The sequence below is a fragment of the Peromyscus leucopus genome, chromosome 8b (assembly GCF_004664715.2).
Source record: "Peromyscus leucopus breed LL Stock chromosome 8b, UCI_PerLeu_2.1, whole genome shotgun sequence".
NCBI lineage: Eukaryota > Metazoa > Chordata > Mammalia > Rodentia > Cricetidae > Peromyscus > Peromyscus leucopus.
The window spans coordinates 99,233,209-99,248,297 of NC_051086.1; the positions used below are offsets into that span (position 1 = coordinate 99,233,209).

Here is a 15,089-nt window from a genome sequence, read left to right on the forward strand (position 1 = left end):
ACTCTGCACCAGTATTTGTCGTTAGTCTTGTGTTCCTCCTCGTGCTGACACCGCACACTCAGGGACTCCCCCACAGTGCCTGTCACCTTGCTGGGGCCATGCAGAGGGACAACAGCCTGGAAAAACACAAGCCCAATTCTGCACCCTCACAGCTGGATGGGGTCAGGCTCCCTGGTCATGTCTTAAGGACCTGTCTGCTCTGGAGAAAGCATCAAGAAAGAAGACAGGCTGTGTTAGACCCAGGAGTCAGGACTGAGGTGAGCGCCTGTGTTGTCCTGAAGAGGGGGCAGAGAGGGGGCTTGTCCCTGGAGAACGGAAGGGCCCAGGAGGAAACAACGTGTGTGTGTGTGTGTGTGTGTGTGTGTGTGTGTGTGTGAGAGAGAGAGAGAGAGAGAGAGAGAGAGAGAGAGAGAGAGAGAGAGAGAGATTTTCCCTATGTACATATATAAGTGTATGTCTCTGCGAAAATCAGTGCTTGTGTGTGTTTGGTATGCACACACACGTATGCAAATACATGTGTGTACACAATAAGATTGTGTGGTGTTATGGCAATGCCTGTCTCAGCTAACCCTCTCAGCAGGTCCTGACTGTCTCAGGTGTGGTAGTCATGACTGTACTGTGCACTGATTCCTGACAGCACCTGTGAGGTGATGCTGGCCACTCCTGCTGCCCCCCCCCCCATCACTCCTTGTCTTCACTCTGGGCCCATCTTCCTCTGCTGGCTGCTCTCTCCCACCTCCCATCCCCCATCCTGCCCTCTCACTTACTCCAGGAGTTCCCCTTTCAGAGCTGTAACCCCCACCCCACCCCCATCCCCGTGCTCACCTGGGACCTGCAAGAGGAGCAGAGCTGAAGGCAGTCACTCTCCCATCACTCCTGGGGTCATTTCTTCAGCTCTGATGTCTCCTGCCCACACCAAGCCCAAGAGGAGAGGGGCAGTGTCCTTCTAGAAAGTCCAGTGTTCACATGCCGAGTTCTCCTTTCTGTCCTTTCCTTCCTGATACCCTGGGAGGCTCCAGATGAACTGGTACAAAAAGTGCCCTGAAGATGATCCAGGACTCAGGGGCACTGGTTCCTATCACTCCCAGTGGGGGACACAACCTGGCCATGGATTGAGAATGTCACCGGTCCCCCAGCCTTCTGCTAAGGGCTTCACAACCTTCCCATCTATGGCCAGCCCTGGAGAGCATTTCCTTTTTTGTTCATGCTGTCCATCCTCTGTAACAAGCCACTTCCTGAGCTGACTTGAGATCTGTCCATCTTATCTTGCTCCATCTCTGTGAGGAGAGGAACCACCTCCTTCACTCTTGTGAATCCCACATCATATGTGCCTTGTTGCTCACAGTGAAACCCTCTTGAGTTCGTTGCGAGTGGCCGGTTCATGGGACAATTCTGATGGATGCTTGGCCAGTCTCCTCTTTGTATCTTGGGTCTTGTTAACCCCCCAGGTGGTGAACATGGATGGTAAACACATTGTCACGTCTTGTATTCCTCTTCTCATTTATTCCCCCTTGGGAACTTGTGCAGTGCTGGGACTGAGCAGAATGAAGGTATTGGGGACCTTCTGGAGAGCCTGCTCCAAGGCCACCTCCAGGGTAATGCAAGAGAATCCACTAAGGGGGCATGGGCTAGACTTTCTATCTGAGAGTATTTAGAAATAAGTTTTAATCATCTCTTACGGGTGAAATAAGGAAACACACATGCTTTCTGATGTTAACTTATCTTTTACTTAATCTTAATAACCAATTAATGGCCTCTGACTCTTCCTGTCTCCACACAGCTACACATCTCCACACTGCTGCATAGAGCTGCATATCTTTACAGACACACATCTTTTCACATGGCTACACAATTTCTTTGACATACATTTCTCTTCTCCATCTCTTTTCTAGGCAGTTTCATCTTCCTTGTCTGCACACAGCCACAGCTAAGCATCATTTAAACAGCCCTCTCTCCACACAGCACCGTACACAGCTCCTAGACACAGCTCCTCCACAGAGCTCTCTCTCTCTCTCTCTCTCTCTCTCTCTCTCTCACACACACACACACACACACACACACACACACACACACACACACACACACTACATGATTTCCTTGCTCTTTATTCACTCTTTCACATGTCCAGGTCCTCACACTTCTCTCATGCTTCTTTTTCTCCATCTCTCAACACACACACACACACACACACACACACACACACACACACACCCATTCTGCAGCAGCTCTCACATAGCTCTACACAGCCATCTCTCTTCACACCGATGCTGCTGCTCCCTCTCGGCCAAACTCTGGACAATTATAAGTCACATTTTCAGCGTGCTACCCATTCTCAACACACAAGATAAGCCACTTAGTTTCTCCTAGGCTGGTAATGGCACATTGACCCACGCACGTAGCTCTAAGTTGGTGAGGGTCCCAGACATGAAACACCGGCTGAACCTTGAGCTGTCAGGGTACCGTATGCATCAGCAGCAGAGAGGGAACTACTGCAAGGACTGAGTCTTGATGGAAACAGCCTGGCCTTGATTCAGCAATGAACAACCTCTGGGAATTAGTCTGTGTACATTCTGTAGGGGCAGCTTAGTCTGTTTTGGACTAGTTCTAAGGTCTTTGCAAGATATGTAAAAGGTTGTTTTTGAGACTGAGAATACCTTTATTTTCCTATGTCAGTAAAGTAGAATATTCTGGTAATATTTCTGTTCATCAGAATTATACAGCTTAAACAGAAATCCAGAGCAAAGTAAAGATATTCTATTAAATGTATGTATATGTATTTATTGGGCACATTCTTTTATGTGTTTGACACAGCACAAAGAGTCTTCTAAAAAAAAAAATCTCAGAGTATTCTCAGAATCACAGATTTATTTGTTGTCCTCTGTCACCAGAAGAGCTGTGTCCAGGGACACGAACAGAGCTTTGATGTCAACAGACCTCACTGATTCTCATAATCGGGACAATGCTGCTTCTTCCCAGAGCATCTCTGAGGCCTGTTCACCCAGAGGACAGCACTGAACATGCTCAGGAGCAGGGGCACCTCCAGAAAGACCAGGACCTTGAAGAAGATTCTGCTTTGCAGGGACCTGTGGGGACAAGGTCACAATAAGCTCACTTCCCTGAAGGTGGTGATGATGCCCTGCACTGTGTGAGTGTCTCTTTACCCAGGTGTGTGTCCAAGGTGTTCTTTTCAGGGACAAGGACAAGGAACCCTGCCGGATTGAGCTGTGTGACTGAGCCCAAAAAGTAGCCTGGAATTGTGAATCTGGTCAGTCTCTCCGTGTACCTCCACTCCTAAGGCCTCTATACAGGCAGGCACTGCCTCCTCCACCCAGACCCCAACTCTCTTCTAAATTGAGTTCCCCTATTTCCTCCTGGTGGCTCTTATTTGTTATTTTGCTATTTACTTATGGTTTTTTTTTTTTTTTTTTTGGGTGAGGCGGACAGGGTTTCTCTATTATGTAGCCCAGGCTGTCCTGGAACTCACTATGTTGACCAGGATGGCTTTGAACTCACAGAGATCCACATTTCTCTACCTTCCAAGTACTGAGGTTAAATGCTTGTGCCACTACAGACCAGTGGCTGTATTTATTTTCATTAATTAATTATGAATTAAATAAAATTAATTAATTTGCTGGTGTGTGTGTATGTGTGTGTGTCTTCATGTGTGTGTATGTAGGTGCACATGTGTGTGCATGAACATAAAGACCAGAGGATACCCTTGGGTGTCATTCCTCAAGAATCATCATCTTGTTATGTTGATGTTGGGACAGGTCTCTCTGTGGCTCTGGCTAGAATGAAATTTGTTATGAAGTCCAGGCTGATTTTCAGCTCATAGAGTGGCCTGCCTTTGCCTCCCAAGTGCTGGATTAAAGGTATGAGACACCGCACCTGATCCATCTATATTGTTATATGACAGGATCTCACATTGACTTGGAGCTTGTCAAGTAGTCTAGGCTTGGCTGCCCAGTGATTCTCAGGGATCCTCCTGTCTCCACCTCCACTGCTCAGGTAATTAGAGTGTATGCCGCCATGCCTGACATGTGGGTGATGAGGCTCAAACTCAGATCCTTTACCAGCACAGCTGTCTCCCCAGACTTGGGTGTGTTTGTGTTGTAACTTCTTGACAGGAAACTAACTCCATCTCAGCAGGTCTGGGTCTGGGTGTCATTGCTGTGCCCCAATCTGTAGATGAGCAACTGTTGCTAACAAGACACTCCCCCAGGTCAGTGTGGGACTGGAAGATGCAGGAGATGCCCAAGGAGGGAGATCCAAACCCTTCCACCTCCACCCTCTCAGCATTCCCCCACCCACAATCCAGAGCCCTCAGGGTCCTCACCGGGGTTGTAGGCTGGGACCAGGAGTTGTGTCGTCTGTGGTCACGCTGTGCTGAGTGTGCACTGGTGAGGATGTGGGGGACCCCAGGCTACTTGCTCTGTTCTCGGGGCTAGAGCCTGTGACTGGAGCAAAGGATGGAAACACAGACTGTCCCAGTGACCTCCACTCCATGTCCTCCCCACTGAAACCTCTGCAGCTCTGCTGTACACGGGTCCCTAGGGACACGGTGGACCACTGTGTGACAGCCTACAAGCCCCATGGCCCCACCAAGTCCTGGTCAGGGCTTCCCTCCCCAGGCCTTCCCATGGTGCATTGGGGCTGGTTGGCACTTTCAAACTTGAAGCCAGTCTTCCTGTAGAGGAGAGTTTAAGCCTCAGTGACACCTTTTACCTCTTTGTTTTCCATCCTTCTGGGGACAGATACAGAGTAGTGGGACTCTGTCTGCCTGTCCCCCTCATTCCCACACTGTCACTCAAACAGAGCACTGGATAGTGTTCTCTGAGGAATAGAGAGATGGAAAGATCTAGAAAGACAGATGCTTGAAGGAACCTGTGGAGAGTGACCTCTGCTGAGGGGAACTAGAGACACCAGTGAGATTTGGTTCCACACTCCTCACTATGGGCCCACAGAGGCTGTTGGAGAGAAGCTTTTATGAGGGGAGAACCAGAACAGGAAGCTGGGTGTGGGGATGGGAACCTGTAATCCCAGTGCTGGAGAGGCAGAGTCAGGAAGATCAGTCATTCAAGTTGAATTCCTACCACACAGTGAGTTTGTGGCCAGCCTGGGCTACACAAGACCCTCTCTCAGAAAAGATAAATACTGGGAACAACAGAGCAGTTCATCGCCTTCAGTCCCCGCCACCACCCGGCCCTTAAAGAGATGCACTAATTCGGTTCTGTAAACAAGGGAGGCTCCTTGGGGAGAATGACTGCAGACATGGAGAACATTGGGACCAGAGGAGCTGAGAGACTGTCTTCATGCAGCTTCACCCTCTGCCTGGGAAGGGGCACTTTTGGGGGATTCTCTGAGTTTCTTCCTGCAGTAAATGGTTCCTGGGAAAGGGGAATGTAGGGGGACTTGGACGGGTTGAATGGATTTCTCGGGAATCAAGAAGCCCAATATATAATCTACCCTTCTTGTGTCTGTGGTTCCTCTCCGAAGCCCCAGAACCACTGTGATGAAGCTGGCACCTTGGGACCTCCATGGAAGGGAAGTGTCCATTCAGTTTCAGGACAGGGCATCCTCTGAAGAAGGGGAGTAGATAGGCTGGGTACTGTTCCCACATGAGATGGGCACAGGACCAAATGAGACCTGGGAGAGAGGACTTGTCTCCTATCAGGACAGGAAGTCACAAAGAGCCACTGATTCATGGCTTGTCTCTGGGCCTCAGACTGTCACATGGGACACACAGAGAATCTCAAACATTGGTTGATGAGACAGCTCAGTGGGGAAAGACCCTGCTTGTGAAGCCTGATGACCTCAGTTACAGCCCCAGGACCCCACTGTGGAGGGACAACTAAGTGCGAGTTCTCAGACTGACACACACCAGGGCTAGTCCAACTAACTAATTAACTAAATAAATAAATAAATGTATGTAATAAAAAGAGAGTTTCTAAGAACTCAGGTTCCCCATTGTGCCTGTGTGTACTTGCACACACAGATATTGGTGTACATTCACTATCACATATAAAACACATGCTCTCAGAATGGTACATGTGGCCGGGCGGTGGTGGCGCACGCCTTTAATCCCAGCACTCGGGAGGCAGAGCCAGGTGGATCTCTGTGAGTTCAAGGCCAGCCTGGGCTACCAAGTGAGTTCCAGGAAAGGCACAAAGCTACACAGAGAAACCCTGTCTCGAAAAACAAAACAAAACAAAACAAAAAAAAAAAAAACAAAAAAAAAAAAAGAATGGTACATGTGGACTCACACCCAGTGGCCTGAGTCACTGATTCACCAAGCTCACCATGCTATTGTATCTGGCTTCCTTCCTTCATGAGGGAATGACGGACCTGGACTCAGGGTGCCCTGACATGAAGGGAGCTTACCTGGGTCCACCGACACCACAACTTTGAAGGAGTCATCGATCCCCAAGGTGGGAATGGTTTCCCAGAATGAGCCATTGATAAACGGTATGTCCACCACACATTTATAGATGCCTGCATCCTCTAAGGTGAGGTTCTCCAAGGTCACTGTGAAGGTGAGGGTGGCTGGATGGTCCCTGATGGACACTCGGCCATTCCCAGCTTCTTTTGAGGCTCTGGTCCTGACAATCACTTTACATAATGGTAGTGAAACTCTGCACCAGTATTTGTCGTTAGTCTTGTGTTCCTCCTCGTACTGACACCGCACACTCAGGGACTCCCCCACAGTGCCTGTCACCTTGCTGGGGCCACGCAGAGGGACACAGCCTGGAAAACACAAGCCCCAATTCTGCACCCTCACAGCTGGATGGGGGTCAGGTCTCCCTTATTCATCTCTTAAAGAGCTGTCTGGTCTGAAGAAAGCATCAAGGGCTGGAGAGATGGCTCAGAGGTTAAGAACACTGGCTGTTCTTCCTGAGGTCCTGAGTTCAATTTCCAGCACCTACATGTTGGCTCACAGCCATCTACAATGAGATCTGTCTCCCTATTCTGGCCTGCAGGGATACATGCAAACAGAACATTGTATACAGAATAAGTAAATAAATCTTTTTTTTTTTTTTTTGGTTTTTTTTTTTTTTTTGGTTTTTCGAGACAGGGTTTCTCTGTGTAGCTTTGCGCCTTTTCTGGGACTCACTTGGTAGCCCAGGCTGGCCTCGAACTCACAGAGATCCGCCTGGCTCTGCCTCCCGAGTGCTGGGATTAAAGGCGTGCGCCACCACCGCCCGGCTAGAAGAAGTAAATAAATCTTTTTAAAAAAAAAAGAAAAGAAAAGAAAAGAAAGCATCAAAAAGGAGACAGGCTTTCTTAGACCCAAAGTCTTGAATGAGGTGAGTGCCTGTGTTGTCCTGAAGAGGGGGCGAGGAGGGGCTTGTCCCTTGAGAAACGAATGGCCCAGGATGAAACAACATGTCAGTGTGTGTGTGTGTGTGTGTGTGTGAGAGAGAGAGAGAGATAGAGATAGAGATAGATAGATAGATAGATAGATAGATAGATAGATAGATAGATAGATAGATAGAGAGACAGACAGAGACAGAGAGCTGGTGGGGGGGGAAGTCTTTACATATGTATATGTGTGTGTGTATGTCTCTGTGGGTGTGACATGTGTCTATGAAGGAATCAGTGCTTATACACATTTGGTGTGCAAATACATGTGTATACCCAATAAAGATTGTGTGGTGTTATGACAATGTCTGTCTCAGCTAACCCTCTCAGCAGGTCCTGACTGTCTCGGGTGTGGTAGTCATGACTGTACTGTGCACTGATTCCTGACAGCACCTGTGAGGTGACACTGGCCACTCCTGCCCACCCCTCACTCCTTGTCCTCACTCTGGGCCCATCTTCCTCTGCTGGCTGCTCTCTCCCACCTCCCATCCCCCATCCTGCCCTCTCACTTGCTCCAGGAGTTCCCCTTTCAGAGCTGTAACCCCCACCCCACCCCCATCCCCGTGCTCACCTGGGACCTGCAAGAGGAGCAGAGCTGAAGGCAGCCACACTCCCATCACTCCTGGGGTCATTTCTTCAGCTCTGTTGTCCTCTGCCCACACCAGCCCAAGAGGAGGAGGGGCAGTGTTCTTCTAGAAAGTCCAGTGTTCACATGCCGAGTTCTCCTTTCTGTCCTCTGCTTCCTGGTCCCCGGGGAGGCTCCAGTTAAACTGGTACAGGAAGTGCTCTGAAGATGCTCCAGGACTCAGGGGCACTGGTTCCTATCACTTCCAGTTAGGGGCACACCGTCAGACACTGCCATGGATTAAGATGCCACTTGTCCCTTAGCCTTCAGCTAAGTGTTTTACAACCTTCCCACACCTGGCAGAGCCCTGGAAAGTATTTCCTTTTCTGTTCAGGCTGCTCCACCCTCTGTGACCTGCCACTTCCTGAGTGGACCTGATAGCTGTCAATCTTTTCTTGCTCCTTCCCTGTGAGCACAGAGGAACCATCTCCTTCCAAAATTCAGCTTAGCCTTCCATAGCATGCTCTTAGTCCATGGGGTCTCTGGCACTATTTCTGGCTTCACGCAGCTGGTTCAGCAAACACTGTGATCCTGATACCTTAATCAGAGTTTATGTTGATACAGAGTCCCCACAAAGGGTACAGACCTGTAGGTCACAGCTTTTTCTCTCCTCTTCCATCTTATTCTGTTTGTTTGTTTGTTTGTTTGTTTGTGGCAGATCTCTAGCTCAATCTGGCTCTATACAACTAAGGATGACGTAGAATTGATCCTCCTGCTTCTACTTCCTGAATCTAGGTTATTATAGGTGTGATCTACCACACGCCATTCATGCTGTGCTCAGGATTGAAACCAGGGCTTCATGCATGCTAGGCAAGCACTCTACCAACTGAGATATGTCTCAGATCTTGTTTATTTGAAAGAGTATCTCACATTGCAACCCAGGATGGGCTGGAATGCACTATTTCAAGCTGAACTTGAACTCACAGAAACCCTCCATTCCTTGAGTGCAGAAATTATGGGCATCAGTCACTCTACCTGACCACTCTGTCTTCGTATGTCATGGCCCCGTATCTAGACATGGGCCTGTTGTCATTATTTTGGGTAGGTATTGGGTGTTGGGTGTTTGGAGGGGGAATGAAGAAAAACCTCAGGTCTCTCCTTTCTGACAACTCAGTTCCTAATGCTGGAGGTCCATTTCCCTCTCATGTTGGGGAGGAAGGCAAGAAAATGTTTCCTGGAGCCCAGTGATACACCTAACCATAAAGGCATCTGCACCTCTCTGATATATGTCGGTATCTAAAGGCTGTGGTAATATTTAGGGGGACATTGGTACTTGCTCATAATTGGCCTGGGGCTCTCCTCTGGGCAATCATATGTATTCCATTTGTTTCCAATCCCTATTAACAGAAAATGCAGAAATTTTCTCAATGTAACACTTTCTCCAGTTCTTGCCTCTCACATATACATCTTCAGGGTGTCTGTCTGAATTTTGTCTGTGTCCTTTGTTTCTTTATGCTCAACTCAATATCAGCTCAACAAGAGCAAATAATCTGCTTTGTGTATTCACTTGGGGACTCCAATGCCATAGTCTATGCTTGGTATCTGACCTAGTCACTACTCTACTGCTGTGAAGAGACACCATGACCACAACTCATATTAGAGAAAGTTTGTCATTGGATTACATTATCAGAGGCTTAGTCCATTATTATCATGGCAGCGAGCTCGGTGACAGGCATGGGAGACAAGGTTGTGGAGACATAAATGAGAGCTACATCCTCATTTTCAGAGAGAGAGAGAGAGAGAGAGAGAGAGAGAGAGAGAGAGAGAGAGAGAGAGAGAGAGAGAGATCTGCTGAGCAGTGCCTAATTGAGATGAGGGAATGTGTTCTGATTCCGGTCTGTCCTATAGCAGGCCTCTGACCTGTGATATCTCCTCAGCACAGGGCTTGATTTATAGCACAGCAAATGACTTATAACTGAGCTTAGTGAACACATCAGTTCTTACATCTAGCCCAGACTTGAGGAGTGTGGTAACAGGGAGTCACATTCAAGGTGGAGTCACAGAACCTCCTCTGTGGCAAATCAGTGTACCAACACAACACAAAGCCACATTCCCTTTGTGCTGAAGACTTGAGTGAGGACTAGGGGCTCAGAAGTATCGGTGACGGCCACGGCTGAGCCGCCAGCCGTACCTCATGGTGATGTTGAGTCACTCTGCAAGAGCTGCGTTAGTTAGATAAGTGTGGACAGACAAGGAACTCGCACACACAAGAAAATCTTAGAGTTCTATAGAAATTTGTAAACACAATGCTGTAACAGGAAGTTCTATGTAGGATCTGGATTCCTTCCTGTGGCCCTCTTGTGGCCACATAGAAGGCCCAAGACCACTTCAAGGAGCCTGGTGTCTCAGGGAACTCCACAGGCTGGAGATGGCTCAGGAGGTAAGTGCTCATTCTGCACAGGTGATGACTAGAGTTTAGTTCCCCAGAAGCCATGTCAAGCTGGACAGTGGTACAAGCATCTGGACTCTCAGGGGTCACTGTAGCACACATCTGGACTCTCAGGGGTCACTGTAACACACACATGTACTCTCAGGGCTCCTAAGTAACTGAAGTTTTCCTGTGTCCCATCCAGTCCGCAGACGCTCAGTCCCAAGTAAACACACAGAGGCTGATATTAATTAAAACTGCTCAGCCATTAGCTCAGGCTCCCTACTGAGTAGCTCTTGCACTTAAACTCAGCCCATTTCTGTTAATCTAAATGTCACCACATTTTCCATGGCTTTTCCTGTGTCCCATTACATGCTGTTCCCTGGATAGAGGCCTGGTGTCTCTTGACTCAGTCTTTCTCTTCCCAGAATTCTCCTTATCTGCTTATCCCACCTATACTTCCTGCCTGGCTACTGGCCAATCAACGTTTTATTAAACCAGTGCACAAAAGCATTATCCCACAGCACTGGTTCATATGTGTTTTGGGGTGCGGTGTATGGCTATAGTAAGAACGTGTGTATGTGTACATGTGTGTCTGTTTATGCAACAAAGCCATTGTTCATATTGTATTGTTACAACCTTGGCCATCACAGTCACCCCTATTAATACACCCTGACCTCTTGTCTGAGAAACAGGACCATTGGCAAGGTATGTGTGTGGTATATTCCTCTGTGTAAAGAGTTGTGTACATATATACATGTGATGTGCATGGTATATATACATCATGTGTGTAGCATGTATAGCATGTGTATGGTGCATAGCTGTGTGAGATATAGAATATACACATATAATATTTGCAATATATATGTATAATGTGTAGTGTGTGCACTATGCCCTGCATATATGTGTCATAAGTACACTGTGTTGCAAACATGTGTGTGGCATGTGTAGCAGTGTCAGGAATGTTCACATGTCTATGGTATGATATACACATAACAATGCATGCATGTGTGTGATAAGCCATGTCCCCTCTTGGTCCAGCACAGTTTACAGTTGCATTGATGGATGTGCCTTGGGGAGCCAGACCTTTCCTGGGTAGCTACAGTCCAGTGATTGGCCAGGCTACTTCCATGAGCTCCGAGAGTGTGACTCAGGAGCTGGCCCTGTCTCTGGGAGCCTGGCTCTCCTCACAGAGTGCAGAAGTGAGGGTTGCTCCACCTGCTTCTCTTGGAAGGCAGAAAGGAGTTGGAAGGAGGAGTCACAGCTTTGGCTGCTCCCAGAAATGGATTCTCACCATCCCCATTCTGAACTACCTGTGCACACAGCTTGGATTCACTGACTTCTACCACAGTTGTTGCCAAAGCAAAACCATCAACTCTAGACTGCTGCAACCACACAAGTTTATTTCTTGTTCTTAGGAAAAATGAGTCAGCTCACCCTTCCCTCCCGCCCAGACTGAAGATGCCTCCAGTCTACTGTAGGTGGCAGAAAACCCCATGGTGGCCTTTATTGTCTCAGCTCTGAGGTCCCCAAGTCACATAAACTCACATCATCATGGGGATAGGGAAATGACTCCCTTCTCTGCAAGATCACAGCTGTTGGGGAAACAGCTCTGCTCTGTGAGTCCTGGTGACTCAGTGAGCCCAAGTGACCTTGGGACCCCAGTAACAGCAGGGAGGTTAGGCTGAACTCAAGTGTATTTATGGAAAAGGTCTGCGGGTCATTTGCAGTGGGAGGTTAGCAGCATGGCCATCAAGCTGGCTCCTGGAGAAAGCTTGTCTACCAGACAGATGCTGGAGCATTGGACCACAGGAGTAGGATGGACCGTGGCTAGTGGGGTGACAGATTCTACATGAGGTTGAGGGGACACTGTCCAAGTTAACTCAGTCACAGCTACTGGGAGCCATAGAGGTTTCCTAGTGAGATCTGAGCTTGCTTTACCCAGCAGGACTGCATAAGAGGATGAATGGACCACAGGCCTGGGTACCAGGTGTTTGGAAGGGTCTATACTTGGTTGTATTGAGCAAGGGGATGGTCTTTTGGCCCTCCCCTTGGCATTGTTATATAAAGTCCTTTGAATAAATTTCTGGCCTAGTAGATAAGGATCCAGGCCCTCCTAAGGCTATCCTGTGCTTCTGTCTTTCTCTCTCCCGTCTATATTTGTATCTAAAACTCTTATCCCTTACTCCTCGGGAGTACCCAGGTAGAGGTGGAGGCACACAGTCACCAACATCATGGATCTTTCTCTTATTTCTTTGGACATTCTGACATCTTTCCAAAGAGAAAGCTTTGATTTTAACTGTAATGGGTATTTGATTTTTGTTTTTAATTAAATTAATTAAAGTTTTGATGCAGTCTTTCTGTATCCCAGGCTGGTTTCCAACCCTAGATCCATCTGTCTTAGTCTCCAAAGTGCTGGGGTTATTGTAAGGATTCTGTATAAGAGCAGTTCGTCTGGCATCTTATTACGTCATCAGCAGGTGACTGTATCCCAGTCTAAAATCCAGACGTGCACCCCAGGACTCTCTTTGCACTCTCTCTCCATGCTGTCTCTTGAGGTCTTCCTGTGTGTTTTTCTCTGTGTCTCTCTCTGCTCTCGGTCTCTCTCTCTCTCTCTGTCTCTCTCTCTCTCCTCTCCCCCTTCTTCTCTCTAATAAAGCCCATTCTAACTCTGGTAACCATGGCTCGTGACTCTTCCTCTCATGACTCTTTGGCCGTCGACCAAACCAGCGCCGTATACCCTTTCAGTTATAGGTACATGCTGCTACATATGGCTATCATTTTTATCTTTGGTTCTCCCAGACAAGTTCTTACTATGTAACTCAGATAGACTGAAACACTCTATGTAGGTCAGGCTGGCCTTGTACTCATGGCCATTCTCCCGTTTCAACCTCCTGAGTGTGGGATTAGATACATGTGCTACCATGTTTGGCTAGTTTGTTTACTTCATAGAATTAATTTCTGGGACTTGGAAGACAGGTAAAGTGCTGGAAAGTATGTGAGGCCCTGGCCAATCAGCCATGAGAGACCCTAAGTCTCAAAAAAAAAAAAAATCCCAAAGTGGACAGTACCCGAGGAAGAACACCCAGGCTCTCCACACTCAGGTGCACTCGTGCACACTCACACACACCCATACACACGTACATGTGCACTCACATATGTGTGCATATGCCCCCACCCCATATGAACACACACTAGCACACAACATTTCTGCTTTCTAGACCCTCCTTCAACACTACTACAGCATTTACTCAAGGACATCACCTTGAAGGATTTATAAATGTTACTGAGTCAAAAGTACTGGTCAGAGGAGGGATCTTTAGTATAGACATCAGCAACAAGGAAGTTAGCCTTCAGAAAGAAGTAAATCGGCAAATTTGAGAGAAAGAGCTGGTTTTGACGGGAAAGATGGAGCCACGGAGATTTGGCAAAACAAAGAAGGAGAATGGCAGAAGGAAAACTTGTTTTGCTTCCTCCCCTTCCTCCTCCTCCTCTTCTCCTCCTCCTCCCCACCCCTCATCGGTGTCATCTTCCTGGTCTCCTAGAGACAGGGTCTAGCTATGTATCCCTGGCTGACCTGAAATCAACTGTAGTCTGTCTGGTCTCAAACTTGGCCCAAGGTCAGGATCACCCTGCTAGGTTCTTCTGCATTCTTCAATTTTAGGAAAGAGGGTGTTGACCTGGTCAGGTCGTCTAAGAGGAAGTAGAAAACAAAGAAGGAGGTCATGAAGGTAAATGCTAGGCTAACAAATGACCCCCAGCTGCTGGGCTGCTGCTGGCTGCTGCTCAGTTTGGAATCTGATGAGGCATGAAGCCAAACACTCAGGTTGGACCATCTCCACACTTAGACACTGCTGCCTGGAAGGAGACCCCAGAAATCAGGATCTTGAAACAGGATGAAGTGGGTGGTGACTGACACTCTGGGAAGATTTGAGGAAGGCGGTGGCTTGGTGCAAATGTGCCCCTCTTCCCAGAGTGAGCAGAAAACAGAGCTGGAAGCAGAGCATTCGTGTCCACCAACCGTGATCGCTTAAAATCAGGGCTCACACTTGCTGTGTTCTTAGTGCCTTGCCCATGGTAGCTATAGGAAATAAAACTATACATTTGACAGCAACCTTCAGAGACTAGAGAAATTAGTGACTTACTTTTGTGTCCACAAAAGTCTGGTGAGGTACAGAGTCCACACAGCCAGGGTTCCAGGCTTCTGCTGTCATCCTGTTCTGTGAACTCTCGAGAGTTGACTTCATCTGCACATTGAAGATGGTCATTAGTGCAAGAGTCACATTAGTGCAAGGGTAGAAAGGTGATGGTGAGAGCTTTCTCCAGGGGTGGGGCAGATTCACACTCCTCCACACCTGTCTGAACAACAGAGCCACAGAAGCTCATACAATTGCTATGGAGAAAAGAGGAAATGGAGAAGACAAAGGATGGACTTCTCTTGCCTCTTGCCAAACTCCACCCTACAGTGAAAAGCAAGAAATCTCACTGAGAAGAGGAACAACCTACATACAGATACTGAAAGAGGAAGTGTGTGTGTAGACACATCATGTGCTCATCACTGCAACTCCACAGCCATGGACACATGCAATGTAGGCCATCTCTGGACGTGTGGCACCCTCCCTGTGTCTCTTCAGGGTCTTCCATTGTGATCTAGGCATTCCAAGGAGCAGGATGCAGGCAGGTCCCTCTCAAGCAATTGAGGCAGGTGCGGCAAACAAATGCCTACTGTGGGCTGCA

The 15,089-nt window shown here is 48.0% G+C and overlaps 1 protein-coding gene across 3 annotated transcripts; it reads right to left on the bottom strand.

Moving 5' to 3' along the window:
- Positions 1-2,841: 2,841 nt before the first annotated feature.
- LOC114707073 (CMRF-35-like molecule 4) lies at positions 2,842-14,787 on the bottom strand. Of its 3 annotated transcripts, XM_037200808.1 has the most exons (6): positions 14,498-14,787; positions 13,930-14,045; positions 7,931-9,321; positions 6,382-6,744; positions 4,337-4,457; positions 2,842-3,083 (listed from the first exon to the last, which is right to left on the bottom strand). In XM_037200808.1, exons 3-6 carry the CDS (start codon positions 7,989-7,991, stop codon positions 2,936-2,938), a joined length of 693 nt encoding a protein of 230 aa, XP_037056703.1. In that variant the 5' UTR covers positions 7,992-9,321; positions 13,930-14,045; positions 14,498-14,787; the 3' UTR covers positions 2,842-2,935. The 3 variants fall into 3 exon arrangements, with proteins under 3 accessions (XP_037056703.1, XP_037056705.1, XP_037056704.1); XM_037200810.1 differs by lacking the exon at positions 13,930-14,045 and having other exon boundaries at positions 7,931-8,186; XM_037200809.1 differs by lacking the exons at positions 13,930-14,045; positions 14,498-14,787 and having other exon boundaries at positions 7,931-9,688.
- Between the last annotated feature and the right edge of the window lie 302 nt (positions 14,788-15,089).

Bases quoted from the DNA above. Each gene is read 5' to 3' on its own strand.
- LOC114707073 (XM_037200810.1), bottom strand. From the start codon at position 7,991: ATGACCCCAGGAGTGATGGGAGTGTGGCTGCCTTCAGCTCTGCTCCTC. The intron at 4,458-6,381 runs GTAAGCTCCCTT...CCTTTGCTCCAG, and splicing joins TGTGGTGTCGGTGGACCCAG to TCACAGGCTCTAGCCCCGAG. The intron at 3,084-4,336 runs GTGAGGACCCTG...TTGTCCCCACAG, and splicing joins GGTCCCAGCCTACAACCCCG to GTCCCTGCAAAGCAGAATCT.